This window comes from Typopeltis vanoorti, chromosome 7, assembly GCF_054136105.1.
Source record: "Typopeltis vanoorti isolate ZY-2024b chromosome 7, IOZ_Tvanoo_1.0, whole genome shotgun sequence".
Classification (NCBI taxonomy): domain Eukaryota; kingdom Metazoa; phylum Arthropoda; class Arachnida; order Uropygi; family Thelyphonidae; genus Typopeltis; species Typopeltis vanoorti.
Genome location: NC_143555.1, coordinates 110,829,442 through 110,846,603, shown reverse-complemented (window position 1 = coordinate 110,846,603; position 17,162 = coordinate 110,829,442). Strand labels below are relative to the sequence as shown.

Genomic DNA, 17,162 nt, shown 5'->3' with positions numbered 1-17,162 from the left:
TTTCCTAATGTAGTCGTTGCGGTAGCTGGCGTTTGGAGGGCTGGAAACTCTTCTGGTTCAGTTGTTTGTGGTTCGTTTACTGTTTGGCCGGTAGCTCGAGAGTCCTGTGTTGTGAGCTTAGGAATGGCTACTGCCGCAGGTGTTATGGCACCTCCTGCTCTTTCTGCAAGGGTCCTATTAGGACAAATGTCTATTTTATGGGATGTGTTCCCACATTCACGGCATGGTGACTCACATTGATTCAATGTGTGTTCTGTCGATAAGCAGTTGCGGCATGTGTTGTTTTTCGGGCAGTGAGCGCTAAGGTGACCCAAAGCGGTGCACCGAAAACATTGTTTTCTTACGCCTGGATAATTGACTATTACTCTTGCTGAGCCTAAAAAAATCAAGTTGGGGACCTCGGTTTTCATATCGATTGAAATGCTCACTTCCCCTGATTTCCACTCTGGGATATCTGCGTCTTGTCCGATTGTTACGTTTCGGATAGTCCCCCACTTGGAGAAAATGGTTTTAATAATTTCCTCCCCTTTCTCTAGATATTCGAGTGGAAACCTGTCAATTTTACATTCTACGCCTTTTAGGAGCTTTTCTCTTGTTTCTATGTTGTTTGTTACTATTTGGAATCTACCCCCCCCCCCGTAAGGGGTAAGCCCGTAAATACTTTCTGCTTTGACGACTTTGAGAAGAGCTCTCACAAACGTCGCTTTGTCGATGTTTGGGTCAATTTCGATCCCGAGAGTACGAACTCTTGGCAAGAATTTCGACATTGTTTAAAAGCAAATTTTAGTCCCCGAAAGGAAATACCCTAAAACGGACCTGCACCGATTGGAACGAGGCCGCAAAAAATAAAAACCAACGAAAGAAAAAACTAGAAGGGTTCTTACCAAACAATACTGGAGTAGGAGCTCTCTCTCGGGATCTGGTAACTGGCAACTGGAATCCAAAAGAAGACTGGAACATGGAGCTTTCTCTCGGGGCCGCTGAAAACAGGTCTCTTCAGTGGGAGCCAGGCCCAAGCTGAGATACCAGGCAGAAGCATTCACAGGTCATCTCTACCTATCGGAGTTGCCAAATGGTGTGCCACCCTTTTTTTAATAAATTACTCTGGATTTAGAGAAAGATGTTGAAACTAAATTTATTATACTCTAACCAAGTGAAAAATAAACTTTCAACATCTTTCTCTAAATCCAGAGTAATTTATTAAAAAAAGGGTGGCACACCATTTGGCAACTCCGATAGGTAGAGATGACCTGCGAATGCTTCTGCCTGGTATCTCAGCTTGGGCCTGGCTTCCACTGAAGAGACCTCAATAAAGGTCTAAACTAGTCTGGGTAATGGCCCTTCCCTTAATTCATAACATTAGACATATCCGCAAGGAGATGTGTTTTGCATTATAGGAGATGCTGAGACAGGAGTGTTGGTAGCTTGCTCCACCTTTGCAACAAGTTGCCCTAGTGTTGTACCACCTTACCTCAGTCCTGAAGATACTTTCAGGTGCAAACTTTGTTTGCTCACACTTGGATAAAGGATTAAACTAAATTTATTATACTCTAACCAAGTGAAAAATAAACTTTCAACGTGGTTTGATCAGAGTCTTATACAACGGAATGATAACCCTCTTATCTCTGCAGGTCAGTGTCCTTCTCATAATTGCAGCAATCCTCTGTGTTACCTTCACCACCATTGCAATATGTCCCCTAAATTTCAGGTTTCTATCAATCATCAATCCCAGATCTCTTGTCTCTCCTTCTTCCTCCAGTATAGCTCCTCCAATAGAGGATGTAGCATCCCATCAATGTGTCCCAAACCTCAAGACCGTACATTTTGCTGCATTAAACTGATACCCCCCTCCCCCCCATTCATTTGCCCATCTGTCTAGCTTATTCAAATCCTCTTGCAGGGCTACCACATCTGCACTATTACTAATAACCCTTCCCAGCTTCACATCATCTGCAAACAACTGACTATCCCCTAAAAGGGTTATAAGGAGTGCCATTGATGTGCCCTTCAGGAAAATTTAAATAAGCTTTATTTTGGACAAATGAGTGAGGTTACAGTTTTAATGTTATTAAGTAGGTTTTTCAATATGAAATTATCAAATTAAGATGTCAATGGTTATGAGACAGTGTGATATAATCTGGAGGTTGAGAGGAAGACATATTTAGTTGGATGTTGGTATAGGCCTGGGAATGTGGAGGGTGGCGATGAAGAAATGTGTAAACAAATTGGATTAATGAACAAAGGAAGTTAATTATTATGGGTGATTTTAATTATGGCAGTATAGATTGAAATGAAAAGATAGCATTTGGGAATAATGAAAATGAATTTCTCGAGTTTTTGAGAGATAACTATCTCAGGCAGCATGTAAAGGAGGGCATGCAAGGATCGAGAGTTCTTGATCTGAACATTTCATCAGAGGATGTAACTGTGAGGAGGGGGGGGGTTCACACTTTCCTCCAGTTGGTGAAAGTGATCATGTAGTGATCCCCTGTGTTGTGATTAGTCATGCAGATATTTGTGAGGAAAGGATATATGTGGAATTATAAGGCTGGTGATTATGACAAGCTTAGAAGACAGCTTGGAGCTATAGCACAGAATGAGAAGTTGAGCAGTAAGGAAATAAATGCTGCATGGGAACTGACAAAGAAATACATAACAGCATCAATGTGAATGTATTCCGAAGGCCAAAGGGCTGAATAAGGTAAGTGTAAAATGGGTGAATGTGGAGCTTAAGCATGAAATCTGGAAACAGAAGGTACTTTTGGAGTAAGTAAAAGATGAATAATGGTAATAATCAGTTACATGAAGAGTATAAAGAACAAGCCAGGAGAGTGACTCAGTAAGGAAAGCAGAAGTAGAATATGAACAGAAATTGGCAAATCAGGCAAAGAAAAACTCTAGAGAGTTTTTAATAAATAAATAAATAAATAAAGCTTCAAATTATAGGCTGGTCTGTATATCTGGAGTTGTGGTGAAGGTACTGAAGATATGTGACAAGTACAAGGTGATGATGTTAATGGATGAAAGCGGTAGAATGGTAACTACTGCAGAAGACATTGTTCAAGTATTCCATGATCAATTTATAAGGGTGTTTCATCCTGATGAGGGTGGAATCATGAGGAATTTAAGTGTAGAGGACATAGGAGAGGATGGCTTAATTGTAAGTGAGCAGGAGGTATTTGAGGAAACAAATAAACTTGATGTCAATAAGACTCCACTGTATAAAGGTAGTGATGGTAAGGCTGTAGCTTCAAATTATAGGCTGGTCTGTATATCTGGAGTTGTGGTGAAGGTACTGAAGAGATTGGTGAAGTAGGATATAGAAATGGGTTGATAACGGCAGCATTCTCTGTGGTTATCAGCATGGGTTTGTTAAGGGAAGATCATGTTTCACTAACTTATGTACAATAACAAGGTGACAAATACCTTGGACAGGGGAGATGCATATACAGTGGTGTACTTGGATTTTGCAAAAGCTTTTGATAGACTGCCACATGATAAGCTGGTAAATAAATTGAAACAGATGGTATTGGATAACAAACTTCTGAGTTGGATCAGTGACTGGCTATCAGATAGGTATCAGAAAGTTGTATATAGTGGGTGCAGTATCCCAAAAGAGGAATGTCACTGGGGGTGTACTGCAGGGGTCAGTTTTGGGACCACTGTTGTTCAATTTGTATGTTAATGATATTGGGGTGGGTTTAACTAGTGATATGCAGCTGTTTGCAGACGATGCTAAACTGCGGAGAGCAATGCAGATGCTATGGCTTTACAACAGGACTTGATTAGATTGCATGAATGGGCAGGTAAGTGGAACTGTCAGTTCATTGTTGCAAAGTGTAAGGTTTTTGAGATTTGGTAAGCAACAATGGGATGCAAAGTATACCCTTGGTGGGGAAACTTTAAAGGAAGTAGGAGTGATGGTGGATAAGAACCTGAAATTCAGGGGCCACATTGCACAAGTTTTGAAGACATCACATTGGATAATGGCGATGATGCGGAGGACCCTGACATGCAGAAATAGAGAGGTTATAATTGTAAGGCCTTGATCAGGTCTAATATGGATTATTGTGCACACAGATTTGGTTGCCGGGTTTTCATGGTAATGAGGATATATTGGAAACGGTCTAGAGAAGGTTCACAAAGGTGGTCAGTGGTCTTTTAAATGTGGAGTATGCGGAGAGATTGAGAGAATGCAAGTCGCAGAGCCTCGTGAATAGGAGGAAGAGGGGAAGGGATATGATTGAGACATATAAGCTAATCAAGGGTTGTTATCAGGTTGACATGGAAGAGATTTTTCATAGAATGGGAGAGGGGGATAGAACAAGAGGCCATTGCCGGAAATGGTATAAGGAGGGTGTGAGCAGAGGAGTGAGGAGAAGGTTCTTTTCATGGATAGAGTTGCTGAGTGGAATGCAGTAGAATTGTCTGAGTGTGTTGTGAATGTAGACACACTGAATCATTTTAAAGCACAGTTGGATGAGCATTGCGTGCAATAGTGTGTACCTCCCATGATGAGTCTCTGACCCCCATGGAGGTCAGATGTTAATAATAATAATTAAATTGAAGCTTCACAACTTTGTATTTTGATAAAAGTGAGTTATTTGGCTACCCTATCCTTTAAATGGAAGAACCTTTTTTTTTAGATTTTTACCGGCACATTTTAATTATGGTGGTGTTATTTATTTAGTGGACCCATAGAATTTTTACAGTTTCAGAGGCTTAAAATTAACCACTGCTTAATTCTTGATTGTCCAATTTCTGAATTTATTTATTTATTTTTTTAATGCTTAAGGTATGTTTTTTTTTTTTATTTATTTGCATTTGTAGACAATTTTGTTTTTTGTTTTTTTCCCAAGATGGCACCGCCTTCTTTAGGCTGTTCTGAGTGCTCTTTTCCCCCCCCATTTTGTACTTAACCTTTCCACTGCATGGCTATTTTGTTTATTCAGAATGCCTTTTCAGAAAGTTGAAGTCCACATCTCATGGTTAGAGCTCCTGTAGTACTCATCTATAAAAAAGGGAAATAAAACAATGCGAGCATTATAGAGTTATATCCCTACCAAGTATTTCTGGTAAGATCTGTGAAAGCATATCGAACAGATGCTAAAAAATATTGTGGAAGAGAAACTAAGGGAAGAGCAAGTGAGGTTTAGGCCAAATGGTGTTATCTGGAGCAGATTTTTACTTTAAGACAAAAGGTTAAGGAGATGTCACTGGATTATTATCAATAATGTTAATTGGTAGAGTTAGAATTGAAGGCATACAGGAAGATTTTGATGTAAAATTCAGTGAAAGACATGCATGTATGCCATTTCTACTGTTATTCATCTTTATCTTTTACATAATGCAGTTATGATAAGGAGCACATTGACATGTAGGGATAGGGAGATAGTTGTGCCATTGTATAAAGCTTATGTGGTTTATTGAAATAAAAACAGCACATATAAATAATTAAACAACATGTTTAATCATTCACTGAGACATTGGCAGGGAAACAATATTTAAAATGCAAAAACACACAAAGACTGAAAGCCTAAAGTCCTATGAGGGGCGACCAGTATGACTGCTGTTGGCCAACTTTAGGTGTGTTGGTCGGGAGGCCTAAGAATTGGTTTCCCAAATCATGGGAAGTTTAATTCAACCATATTTATTAAGATTAGGTTTGTTTTTTAATTCTGCTACTGATTCTAAAAAAAGTCTTTCAAATTTGTATTCTTTGTGGTGAAGCATAATAGTTTTTTTTTTTTTTTCATTTGAAAAAAATGCTGCACCACAAAAAATACTAATTTGAAAGACCTTTTTATATATATATATATATATATATATATATATATAATCAATAGCAGAATGAAAAAACCGACCTAATCTTAATAAATATTGTTGTATTAAAGTTCCCAAGATTTGGGAAACCCTAATTCTTAGGCCTCCCATCCATCACAGTTAAGGCTAGCCAAATAGCACTTCGCTCCTCATAGGACTCTAGGCTTTCAGTCTAATCTTTTGCACTTTATGTCGGTGAAAATTTGCATGTGTTTTTGCAATTTTTATATTATCTCCCTGACAGTGTCTCAGTGACTGAAATGAAATATAGGAATGAATAAATATGTTGTTTAATTATTTAACCTTAGTTCCCCCCCCAATCCATGGGTTCGTTATCTGCAGTTATCCGTGGTCAACCCCTTTCCAAAAATATTAAAGGGAAAATTCCAGAAATAAGCAATATTTGTAATTACATCGGCAAAGTTGATATTATGTCCAACATTATTTCAAAGCTGAATGTTTGTAGAAACTAAGAAAGTTCGAAAGTTGACCTGAGAGCTTATGAGAATACAATCCTCGGTATCTCCAAGTTGCCTTAGCTTGCACTACTTGACTTAAGTAGCTAAGGCAACTCGGGGATACCAAGGATTGTATTCTCGTAAGCTCTCAGGTCAACTTCCGATACTTTCATAGTTTCTACAAACATTTGGTTTTAAAATAATATTAGATCTAATATCCACTTTGCCTGTGTCATTTTACATTTCTGAAATGAAGCCGTACGGCTCTTTCTTTTAGTAATAAACATTTCATAAGTTTTAAATTGCACACTGTTCTGATACTGATTGGCTGTCGCCAGGGCCAGTCCGAGAGTATCTGATGCCCCTAGGCAAAGAAAATTTAGGCGCCCCTATACATTGTCTCTCTCTATATATTTTGTCATACTCACACAAGCACACGTACACCTACTCGTGTATATTTATAAAAATCAATAATCGCCCCTAGGCGATTGCCTAGGTTCGCCTAATGATAAAACCAACCCTGGCTATCGCGGTATCACAGTGCTTGTGTTCAAGTAACCCTTATTTTACTTAACAATGGCATCAAAGCACAAGAGTAGTGATGCTGCAATTTGGATATGCCAAAGAGAAGCCGTGTATTGCTTCCTTTTAAGTGAAAAAGGTAAAGTTAATAAAATAATATATAAATAAATACATATACATATGATGAGGTTGTTAAGATTCCATTCACATTCAGATAACTTTTATTACAGTATGTTGTTATAATTGTCGTCCGCGCGGCTAGCCTAGTGGCTTTGCGCTTCGCAACCATATGCCTGGGGAAGGAGTGTCCCAGGTTCGATTCCCGTCAAAGACGTGAGGAACTTGAGGATCTTCCTCAGGCATAGCCAAGTTAGCCAGTCTTGGGCACAGGCAGTAGGGTTTTTTCTGCCAGTTTATCTGGTGTTTTTCATCCCGCAAGCAGGCAAACCGGCCCTGTGAACATAGGCTTCTACAGTCAAGAATATATCCCCCCCAGCGGCAGACTAGCTGACAGGTAGGTTGGGAGTGGTACTAACAAGAAGTAGCATCTAAATAACATGCGGACCCTGCATAGGAAGCGGGAATCACGCGTAGTGAAAGAAGAAGTTGTTATATTTGTTCTATTTTATTATTAGTTATTGTTGTCACTCTTACTTTGCCTAATTTATAAATTAAACCTTCAATTAAATTAAATCATAGGAAAAAACATATATATAGGATTCAGTACTATCCGTGGTTTCAGGTATCTGCAGGGCGTCTTGGAACGTATCCCCCACACACAGATAAGCCTTCCCCCCTTTTCTACTGTATGGAGGGACTACTGTATGTTCTGTATTTATTCCATTAATACAGGCCAGTCTGGCTGGCCAAGTAGTTAGCGTGTCTGCTCTCCAATCAAGAGGCTGCGGATTCAAATCCCACTGTGGCCATGGATGTTTGTGATTGTCTGTGGAAATACTAGTGGTGGTCGGCGGTAGATGGCGTTGGTGTAGTTGGGTCAGTTGGTAGATTGCGAGTGGTGGAAGCAGAGTTATAGAGTAGATGCCCTCCATCAATGAGTCTTTGGACTCCTGGAGGTGACAAATAATAATAATAAGTTTAAATATTCGATTGTATGAAGCATTATTCTGGACATCACAAATGGACTGTGTACACATCTAGCCATCTAGTTTCCATTGTGATGCATAAACTCTGCAGAGGACCTCCAGAGATTAGTAACAAAGGAATTGTTAATTGTTGTTATTATCTCACGTCATTATGTCAACTGTTCCAGTTACTTTAAATAAAGCTGCGTGCCATTTATGCTGCTATATCTCTGTAAAGAGATTGTTTTACACTGAGTGTTAAGTAATTACACAAGGGTTCAATTCTGATTGGTTTAACTCTATTTCTTTTAGAATCCAGAAAATTATTGACTCGATTACCAAATAAAAAATATATAAATTTAAAGAAACTAAAACAATTACATTACTACAAAACTACTTGTATCCAAGGCCTTCAAAAATAGGTCTACACTTTATAGATTTCCTTATCTTAAAAGGATAAAATCATTCACTCTGACTCATTCTCTAACTGGTTTGTTTCTTCTTCTTCTTCTTCTTCTTCTTTTCAGCCATTTTCTGTCCACTGCTGGACAAAGGCCTCCTCCAGTTCTTTACACCTTTTTCTGTTCTTGGCAGTGGTTGACCAATTTTCCCCAACAAAATTTGACAATTCATCACTCCACCTTCTTTTAGGACATCCTCAGCCTCGTTTCCCTTCTTTAGGAATCCAGTTTGTTAGTACGGTGGTCCATCGCTCATCTTCTCTTCTGGAAAGATGTCCGGCCCATTTCCATTTTAGTCGCTTGTGGAGAATGATGTCAGTGATGCGAGTCTGGCTTCTTATACAGGTGTTTCGCTTGTTATCTTTTAATGTGATGCCTAGCATCAACCTCTCCATTTTTCTTTGAGTTGTTAATTTATTTGCCAGTGCTTTTGTTAGTGACCAAGTTTCACAACCATATGAGATGACTGGAAGTATACACTGGTTAAATGCCTTCCTTTTTAAACAGAGTGGGACATCATTGTTTTGAAAAATGCTTTTCAATTTTCTGAATGTATTCTCCAGGCAAGTTGAACTCTCCTATTTATTTCCTTTTGGAGTCCATAGTTTAGATTAGTGGTCGCCAAAGTGGTCGATATCGACCCCCAGGGGTCGATATAACATTGTTAGAGGTCGATTCGCGCTCAGGGGTCAATAGAAATATATAAGACATCATTGTACGGGTAATATTTAATTCGATTAACTTGGATTACCTTCATCCTGAATGACAACACAATTAAGAGTGAATCGTGGGCACATTGACATGAATAGGACCTATAAGATGGAGCAAGGTCATGAAAATAGTTTCGGAAGCCAATCAAGTAGGCCAAAATGACGTATTTACCAATAAACAGATGTTGGTGGTTCCCACCTGGCCAGCGCGACAGGAGCGAGATTGCAACACACGCACTGTTGCTTATTTACTTACACATGTTCGATCCCAGTCTCATTTTTGCACATCGACATACAAGTGAGCATTAATGTTCTAAAATTCATCAACATATATTACATAATATTAAAATTATGTAATAGTAAAATAGAAGGGGTCGATAAAAATTCAAGAAACTCTTGAAGGGGTCGATGATCAAAAACGTTTGGCAACCCCTGGTTGAGATCAATGAGATGACCTAAGTATGTATATGAAGACACTCTTTCCAAGAAATTGTTATCTATTATTATGTTTTTTGGTGTTACAAAATGATTAAACATGATTTTAGTTTTTTCTCTGTTTATCTTTAGACCCACTTTTCTGCTTTCATGATATAGATCCTCTATCATTATATTAAGATCTTCTGGAGTATTTGCAAAAATTATGATATTATCTGCATATCTTAGGTGTGTTAAATTTCTGTTATTAATTTTTATACCAAGGTTTGTCCAGTTGATATTATTAAATATTTCTTGAAGGACTGCCTGTAAAGATTTTGGGTGATAGTCTCCTTGTCAGACACCTTTTTCAATTGATATTTTATTGCTACTCGTGTGAAGTTGGATTGTTGCAGTGAGGTATATTGCCTGGAGGAGGTGCAGTCCATATATTCTCCAGAAACTCCCTGATTCTGGAGTGTTTTGATTATTGCATTAATTTTGATGGAATCAAATGCTTTTTCATAATCAATGAAGGCTAAACAGAGAGGCAATTGGTTTTCTTCTGCTTTTTCTATTATTTGTTTTTCTTACTGAATATGATCAATTGTGTTAAAGCCTTTATGGAATCCTGCTTGTTCTACTGGTTGATTTGAGTCTAAAAGAGGTGTTAACCTGTTTGTTATTACTTTTGTGACTCTATGGAGGTCTGTTGATAATAATAATTTTAACATATCAATAACGGGCACATTGCAAGTGCTGAGCACGCGTGTTATGAAACCAAAACTAATAATATACTAACATAAACAGTCGTAAAAAAGATTCATGATTTTAAGTTGATTATTTTCACAGCATCATTAGGACTGTGGAATGTTGGTTTCGGGAAGAAGTGAGGAATGCAAATTGCTGCTTTAAGTGGATAGGGAGAGAAGATGCTGTATGATAGAGCTGTTTAACTTGGTGAGGAGATTTTACAAGATAAATTACAGATAGGATTATATGTACAATGCAGAGGAACTGTAATGAAGAAGGGCATGAGGCATATTAGTTTATGAGGAGTGGTGGGTGAGTGAAATGTTTCTGGAAGGTGTTGTGAATCAGTTTTTAAGGTTCAGTATATGGCTAGGTATGTTTCATGAGTCTGACTACATGAAACCACGTGCATAGGCTTATGTGTTTGTCACACATGTTGGATTGGATTTAAATGGTATTGATACGAACACAGATTGATAAGAAAATAATTATTTATTAACTTAAAAGCTAATATTTCGCTGGTATTATATCCAGCATCTTCAGAGCACACAAACAAAGTTTGTTACAAATGCGAGACAACCACGAAATCAAAATGACAGAGAAAGCAGGTATTAATTTGGTCTTAGGATGACTGTCTCCCAAATCTTTGGTAGATTTATACAGCCATACTTGTTAAGGTTTGGAGTATGTTTTAAGACTTCTGTTGATTCCAGGAACAACTTCTCTAACTTGTAGAAGCTTCTGTGCAGTACTTTTGTTTTTTTCCAATTGATCCTGTGTGCTGGGGTATCCAAAGCATGGTCTGCTAGACCTGACTTGCCATAGCGACATTGCTGGATATATTTTTTGTGTTCACTGAGGCGGATGGCCACAGTTCTTCCTGTCTGTCCATAGTTAGCTCGATGACATGAACAGGGCACTTCATAGACTCCTGGATGTGATAAAGGAGTGGATCTGTCCTTAGGTGAATGGATGAAAGTTGCCAATTTCACATAAGGTTTAAATACGGTGTGCAGTTGGTGTTTGTTAAGCACCCTAGATATCTTTTCAGATGTGCCTTTGATGTATGGGATGGTGATAGTTTTGTTGTAGTCTTCTGTGGTAGATAGTGGGAGAGATTTTCAAAACTTTGGACTACTGTTTTTTTTTTTTTTAACTTAGAATGGCGCTGTATTAGGACTTTAATGTTGCACCCTGCAATTACTTATACTAGCCCCACTGTTACGCCGGATTGTGGTTGTCTCGCATTTGTAACAAACTTTGTTTGTGTGCTCTGAAGATGCTGGATATAATACCAGCGAAATATTAGCTTTTAAGTTAATAAATGGTTATTTTCTTATCAATCTGTGTTTGAATCAATACCCGTTTAAATCCAATCCAACATGACTACATGAAAGTTTATGATGATGATAATTTCAGCCAGGTAACTGCTTCTAAATTGTGGACTGCTTTATAACTTCCATCTTAAGCAACTCAAAAAACTGTTTTATTCCAAATTTTGTCAAAATTAGTTGAAATTGTGACCTGTAGAGGAAGCAGTCCCTTCCATAACTCTAAGACCTTAAGCAATATAAAAATAACTTTATTCTGTATTTGATTAACCTGTTGGAGGAAGAGAAGGAAACAACTTTTTTGCTGTTCTCAGTGTGTTTTGGTTCTTCCATTAATTGGATTGGCTGTATCATATTTGGCAACCTTACATTTTACATCTGTTGAATAAAAGTAGTCGGTGAACAATTGCTTTCCACAGATTAAATTTATTCATTTGTTCAGAAATATTTCTATTTCACCAGTTTGAATGATATTGTAGAATAGTGGATTTCAGTATATTTCAAAAGCACCTGGATATTTACAGATTAATACATTAATCTTTGTAGAATTGCTACATCAGAAAAGAAAACTAGTTCTACATCAAAACCTGCAATTTCTTCATCTTCAGAGTTAAAGTCAATAAGTGAGGAAAATATTTCTTCAAATTCAACTAAAGTAGTCTTTAAAAAGCCTAAAAGAACAACAGATGATGAGGTATGTATAATGTAGATGTATATAATTTTAGAATGAAAATAATTTTGTTGGTATTATTTTTATTTTTCAGCATTTCATAGTTTTGAATTTTTAACCATTACCTACAAAGAAAACCTCTTTTTTCACTTTTTTAAATCCACATGAGAGGTTAAACATATATAGCACAGTAGTGTAAGTTCTACTACTGATGTTATTGAACAGCTGATAGTTGTAGTCCTGCTGAAATATGTTGTGCAAGGAAGACTTTTAGAGGACAGTGATAGATTGAATAGTGGGAGGAGGAGGGGGTGGATGATAAGAAGTTGGTTCTGTAGGTTTGAAGTTAGACTATAAACAAATGTTGACCAGCAGTTACAAGTGGAGGAATGTTAGATGGCATTCGATACAAATGTAAGAATGATAGGGATTTTTTGTTTGTTACCCACAAATGTTGCATAAATATCATAACCTGTTGGTCTGATAGGAATCTGTTTGCTGGCCAACCAGTCTTGCTGACAGATTTGAGATTCATATAGAATTAGTACTTGTATAATTGATTAGTGATAGTGTCATGAGTGAAAAAGGATGCCAAGTTTTTTAAGGCAGTTGGGGGGGGGGGGGCTATGAATCTGATGTGTTTATACCAGGAAAAGCTAGAGATATAAATTACTCCAAGAAGAGAAATCTGATCTTGATTGGATATGAAAGTTATAAGGGAAGGTAAAGTGAAATCTTTCTTTCAAGAAATAACACAGTGCTTTGTTTTGGTAGGCAATGACAGCGATTAATGCTTGAGACACTACTTATGGAAGATTTGAAGCTTGGAATGTTTGAACATACACTACAAGGTTTGTCAAATGAAGAGGAGGAATTATATGTGCTATCATTGGCAGAACTATGGATAGGATCTGAGGTTTGTGAGAAGTGTTATTTGTGTATAGGAAGAAAAGCTTGGAAACAGTTTGTGGGAGCTCCTTACAAAGGGTGGAATGCAGACTTTAAGATGACAGTTTGGTAAGTAGGCGTCTATGCCAGATCCATACAAATACTCTAGAAATGTCTAGAGTAGGGATGCTCAACCTGTGGTACACGCACCCCCCCCCCTTGGGAGTACTCGGTAAAATTTTGGGGGGTACTCCATGAGAGCTCAAAAGTCACTAGATCTAGTACCAAAGTTGCTAAATTAGCAACACTGATACTGATTAATTTCTGAGAACTGAGTGATGAAGCACAGCGCTGTAGTTCGTGTCTATACACTTTTGTTAAATTGTTTATGTCACTTTGTGTTTATTGATATATGTAATTTATGAATACAAAATTTAATGTGCATATATTTTATTTTATTCCCATTATTATACTATAACTATAATTCTATACAAGGAATATGCCAGTTACATGTTTCCAGGGGATACTTGAAGCATTAAAGGTTGAGAACCACTGGTCTAGAGCAGTCATATGAGATTCTCCAAACTGTTGTGTCCAAATGTTGGACAGGAGATTCCGGAACAAGAGTTAGTAGAATTCATATTGGTAGTCACTGATGCTATAGGGTTGAAGAACTCCTATGACCTCTATTTTTGTTTTCATCCTTATTTTACTCAGCTGCAAGCAAACATTCTCACAGAATATTTGCTCTACTATGCTACTTGCACATAGAGAATATGCAAGAGAATATGTGTACTGTACGTGATAGGATATAGGCACAGCCTGTATCCTATCACGTACAGTACACACTATTTTCACGTGTATAATCTATGCATCATAGTGAGTTGCTACCTGGACTGGTTTTCATCTTTATTAAGTTCTAATCAATAAACCTATCAAGATATTTAAAGTTATCTCCATGCTTTGATAAAATTCTAATCAATTTCCTATCAAGATATTTAAAGTTATCTCCATGCTTTGATAAAATAAAGATGAAAATATGATTATAATTTCAGAATGTTTCAATACTACAAGTTTTCTGATCGTCTCCCCCTGCCTCCAAAATAATAAATTGCTATAGCTATTTCTAATCTAGTGCTACTTTTGAGAATTGCAACTTCTATCTCCTTAGGTTTGTTAGAATTCAAAGTAATAGAAAATAAATTGCTTTACTTTGCATTTTAAGGTAAATTAAATGTTTTAAAGATATAACAAGTTTAGAAAGGATCATCATCAAATTCCTGACATGTACTCTCAGGGGGTGTACAGGATATGACAATACTACGTGAAAAACTTACATCACCAAACATTACAGTTTTCCTCCAAATCAATCTGTTACCTGTCAGGACTCCAACATTATTAGATCTTATATTTCTGTCTTCTAAGGCACTTTTTACTGTTTTACTGTATCAATCCACCTATATCTTGATCTTCCTCTGTGTCTTTTTCCTGCCAACCTAGCAGAGAACACTCGTTTTGCTAATCTTTCCTTGCCCATTCTCTGTTTAAGTGACCCATACCACCTGAGATTAGCTGTGCTAACACATTCCTGGATGCTAACAATGTCGAGTTTTCTAATATCCTTGTTTTTAATATGATATTGCCATCGATGTCATTTGTTCACACCCTTCATCTTTCTCAGGACTCTCATATCCGCGGTCTCTAGTCTTTGGTCAAGTGTTTTATTTCTAAGTAATCTCTCAGATCCATAAGTTAAAATTGACATAAACACTGTCTTGTATATAGCTAATTTAGTGTTTTGACTAATTTCTTTCTTATTCCATATGAATTTATTCAGTTGATGTCCAACCATACCAGCTTTATTGATTCTGTTGTCTATTTCCATATTTAATTTACCATCTTTACTAAAAATTGTGCCTGAGTAGCTGAAATGTTTTACTCGTTTTATAGGTTCCCCATTCACGATAAAGTTGATATTTTCATTGCTTCTGCTTATTTTTATTGTCTTGTTATTGCTGATTTTCATACCAATTTTATTACAACAGTTCAATTTATTCAGGGAATCTTGCAGACTTGTACTGGATTTATTTAAAAGTATAACATCATCTGCATAAAGCAAGAGCTAAGATTAACATCTTGAATTTTGATATTAGGTTTAATACTGCTTCCTTCATAATGTGATCCATATAGATGATGTACATCCTGACTGAAGCCAGAAATCCTTGAGTAGAATTGTCTGATAGCTGTAGCATTAATGAGCTCTAAATTTTGTTGAGTAATAACATGTCTATAAGTGTGCATCATGCAAAAAAAAAAAAAAAACTGTGTTTAAATAAGTTTTTGAGTTGTCTAAGATATTCAACAAAAGCATGTGGTTTTTTCATTATCCCAGATTTGGACATTGATCACATGAACATATCTACTAAGGTGGAACATAGATTTATTGCTAATTACTATTATGAAATATTTTATCTACATATAAATAATTCCATAAACTGACTTCCAAAGGAAGCATATTTAATCTCGTCATTTCTTCCGACTCTGAATTAACGACTGTTACTCATTCATTTGTCATGTGATCCACTTTTAGTCTGTTGCTTTTTTACTATGCTGACATGCAGTCTCAGGAAAAAAAAAATTATGCAGTTTTTGAATAGCTCTTCTTCATTAAAGAATTTGTAAGTTCCCTGTGATACTGTCTCTTGAGAAAGCATATCTTGTTTTCAAAGATGTAGGTTCAAATCCTATCTAAGATGTGAAAATCTGTAAGGATTTTTCAACTAAAGGTAAGTTAGTCAATTTCATATGGAAGTGTAGGATATATCCTCTCAGAAACTTTGAGAACAGGAACCAAACCTTGGAGATTCAGTGGCAAGCCCTCAAGAAAACACTGAATGACTCAGCAAGAGGCATATGGTGAGGTTGTCTGCAAGGATAGAAAAATTAGAACTTCATGGTGGACACAGGAAGTTGAGGAGGCAGTGAAGGAAAAGAAGAAGAAGAAAGCATATCAAAAGTACCTGGCAAATAAGTCAGCTAGTGCCCTTAGAGAATACAGAGACAAATGTAAGAAAACTAAACACTGTGTAAAACTAGCTAAACAAAAGTCATGGCAAGACTTTGGTAAGAATAGAAAATAAATATCAAGGAAGGTGGCAAGATATTCTGTTGGTTGTTGAAGAAGCTCAGAAATTAAGGAAAGAGTGCTGTAAAAGGAATTAGAGGTGACTGAAAACTGGAGAAAAAGATATCCTTGAAGCATGGAGTAATTACTTCGAAAAATTGCTAAATAAAACAATCTGTGACAGCACAGTGGTAAAAAAACACTCAATAGGGATGCAGTCAGGAATACATAAATACTTGAAGTAGAAAAAGCCATCAAAAGCCTGAAATGTGGAAAGGCAGCAGGAGTAAATGATATTCGACCAGAAATGCTCAAGTAAAGGTATAAAAGTCTTACAGTGGCTGCATTGCATAGTTCAGAGGGCATGGACAAAGGGATGAATTCCCGATGATTGGAGTAGAGCTCTCATAGTACCCATATATAAAAAAGGAAATAAAACTGAATGTGAGAATTGCAGAGGTATTTCTCTACTGAGTGTTCCTGATAAGATTTATCAGGAACACTCAGAATCTATGCAAGATCTATGCAAGTATACTGGAGAAACGGTTAAGAAGAATTGTGGAAGAAAAGCTTGGTGAAGAACAAGTTGGATTCAGGCCAAATAGAGGCTGTCAGGATCAGATTTTTCACTCTACGACAAATAGTTGAGAAATCATGCGAATATACCAAAGATCTGTATTTAAGTTTTGTTGATCTGGAAAAGACATATGAGAAGGTGCCAAGAGAGGAAGCTATTCAAAACGCTACAGTTATATGTTGAATGGGGCATTATATCAAACAATACTTAGTCTTTATTTAAGTTGTAAGTCAGCAGTTAGAATTGAAGGAAGTACAGGAAGATGATTTAATGTTAAATCTGGTGTCAGACAAGGATGTACATTATCCCCTCTGTTATTCATTATCTATATTGATCACATTATAAA

General features: G+C 36.9%; 1 protein-coding gene across 1 annotated transcript in view; it reads left to right on the top strand.

Annotated features, from left to right (window-relative positions):
- Positions 1-17,162, top strand: part of LOC150104963 (uncharacterized) — a 123,882-nt gene that overhangs the window by 46,685 nt on the left and 60,035 nt on the right. The window contains exon 3 of the mRNA XM_090396077.1: positions 12,104-12,251. Coding sequence (XP_090252203.1) covers positions 12,104-12,251 — 148 coding nt within the window. The remainder of the gene's footprint in view (positions 1-12,103; positions 12,252-17,162) is intronic.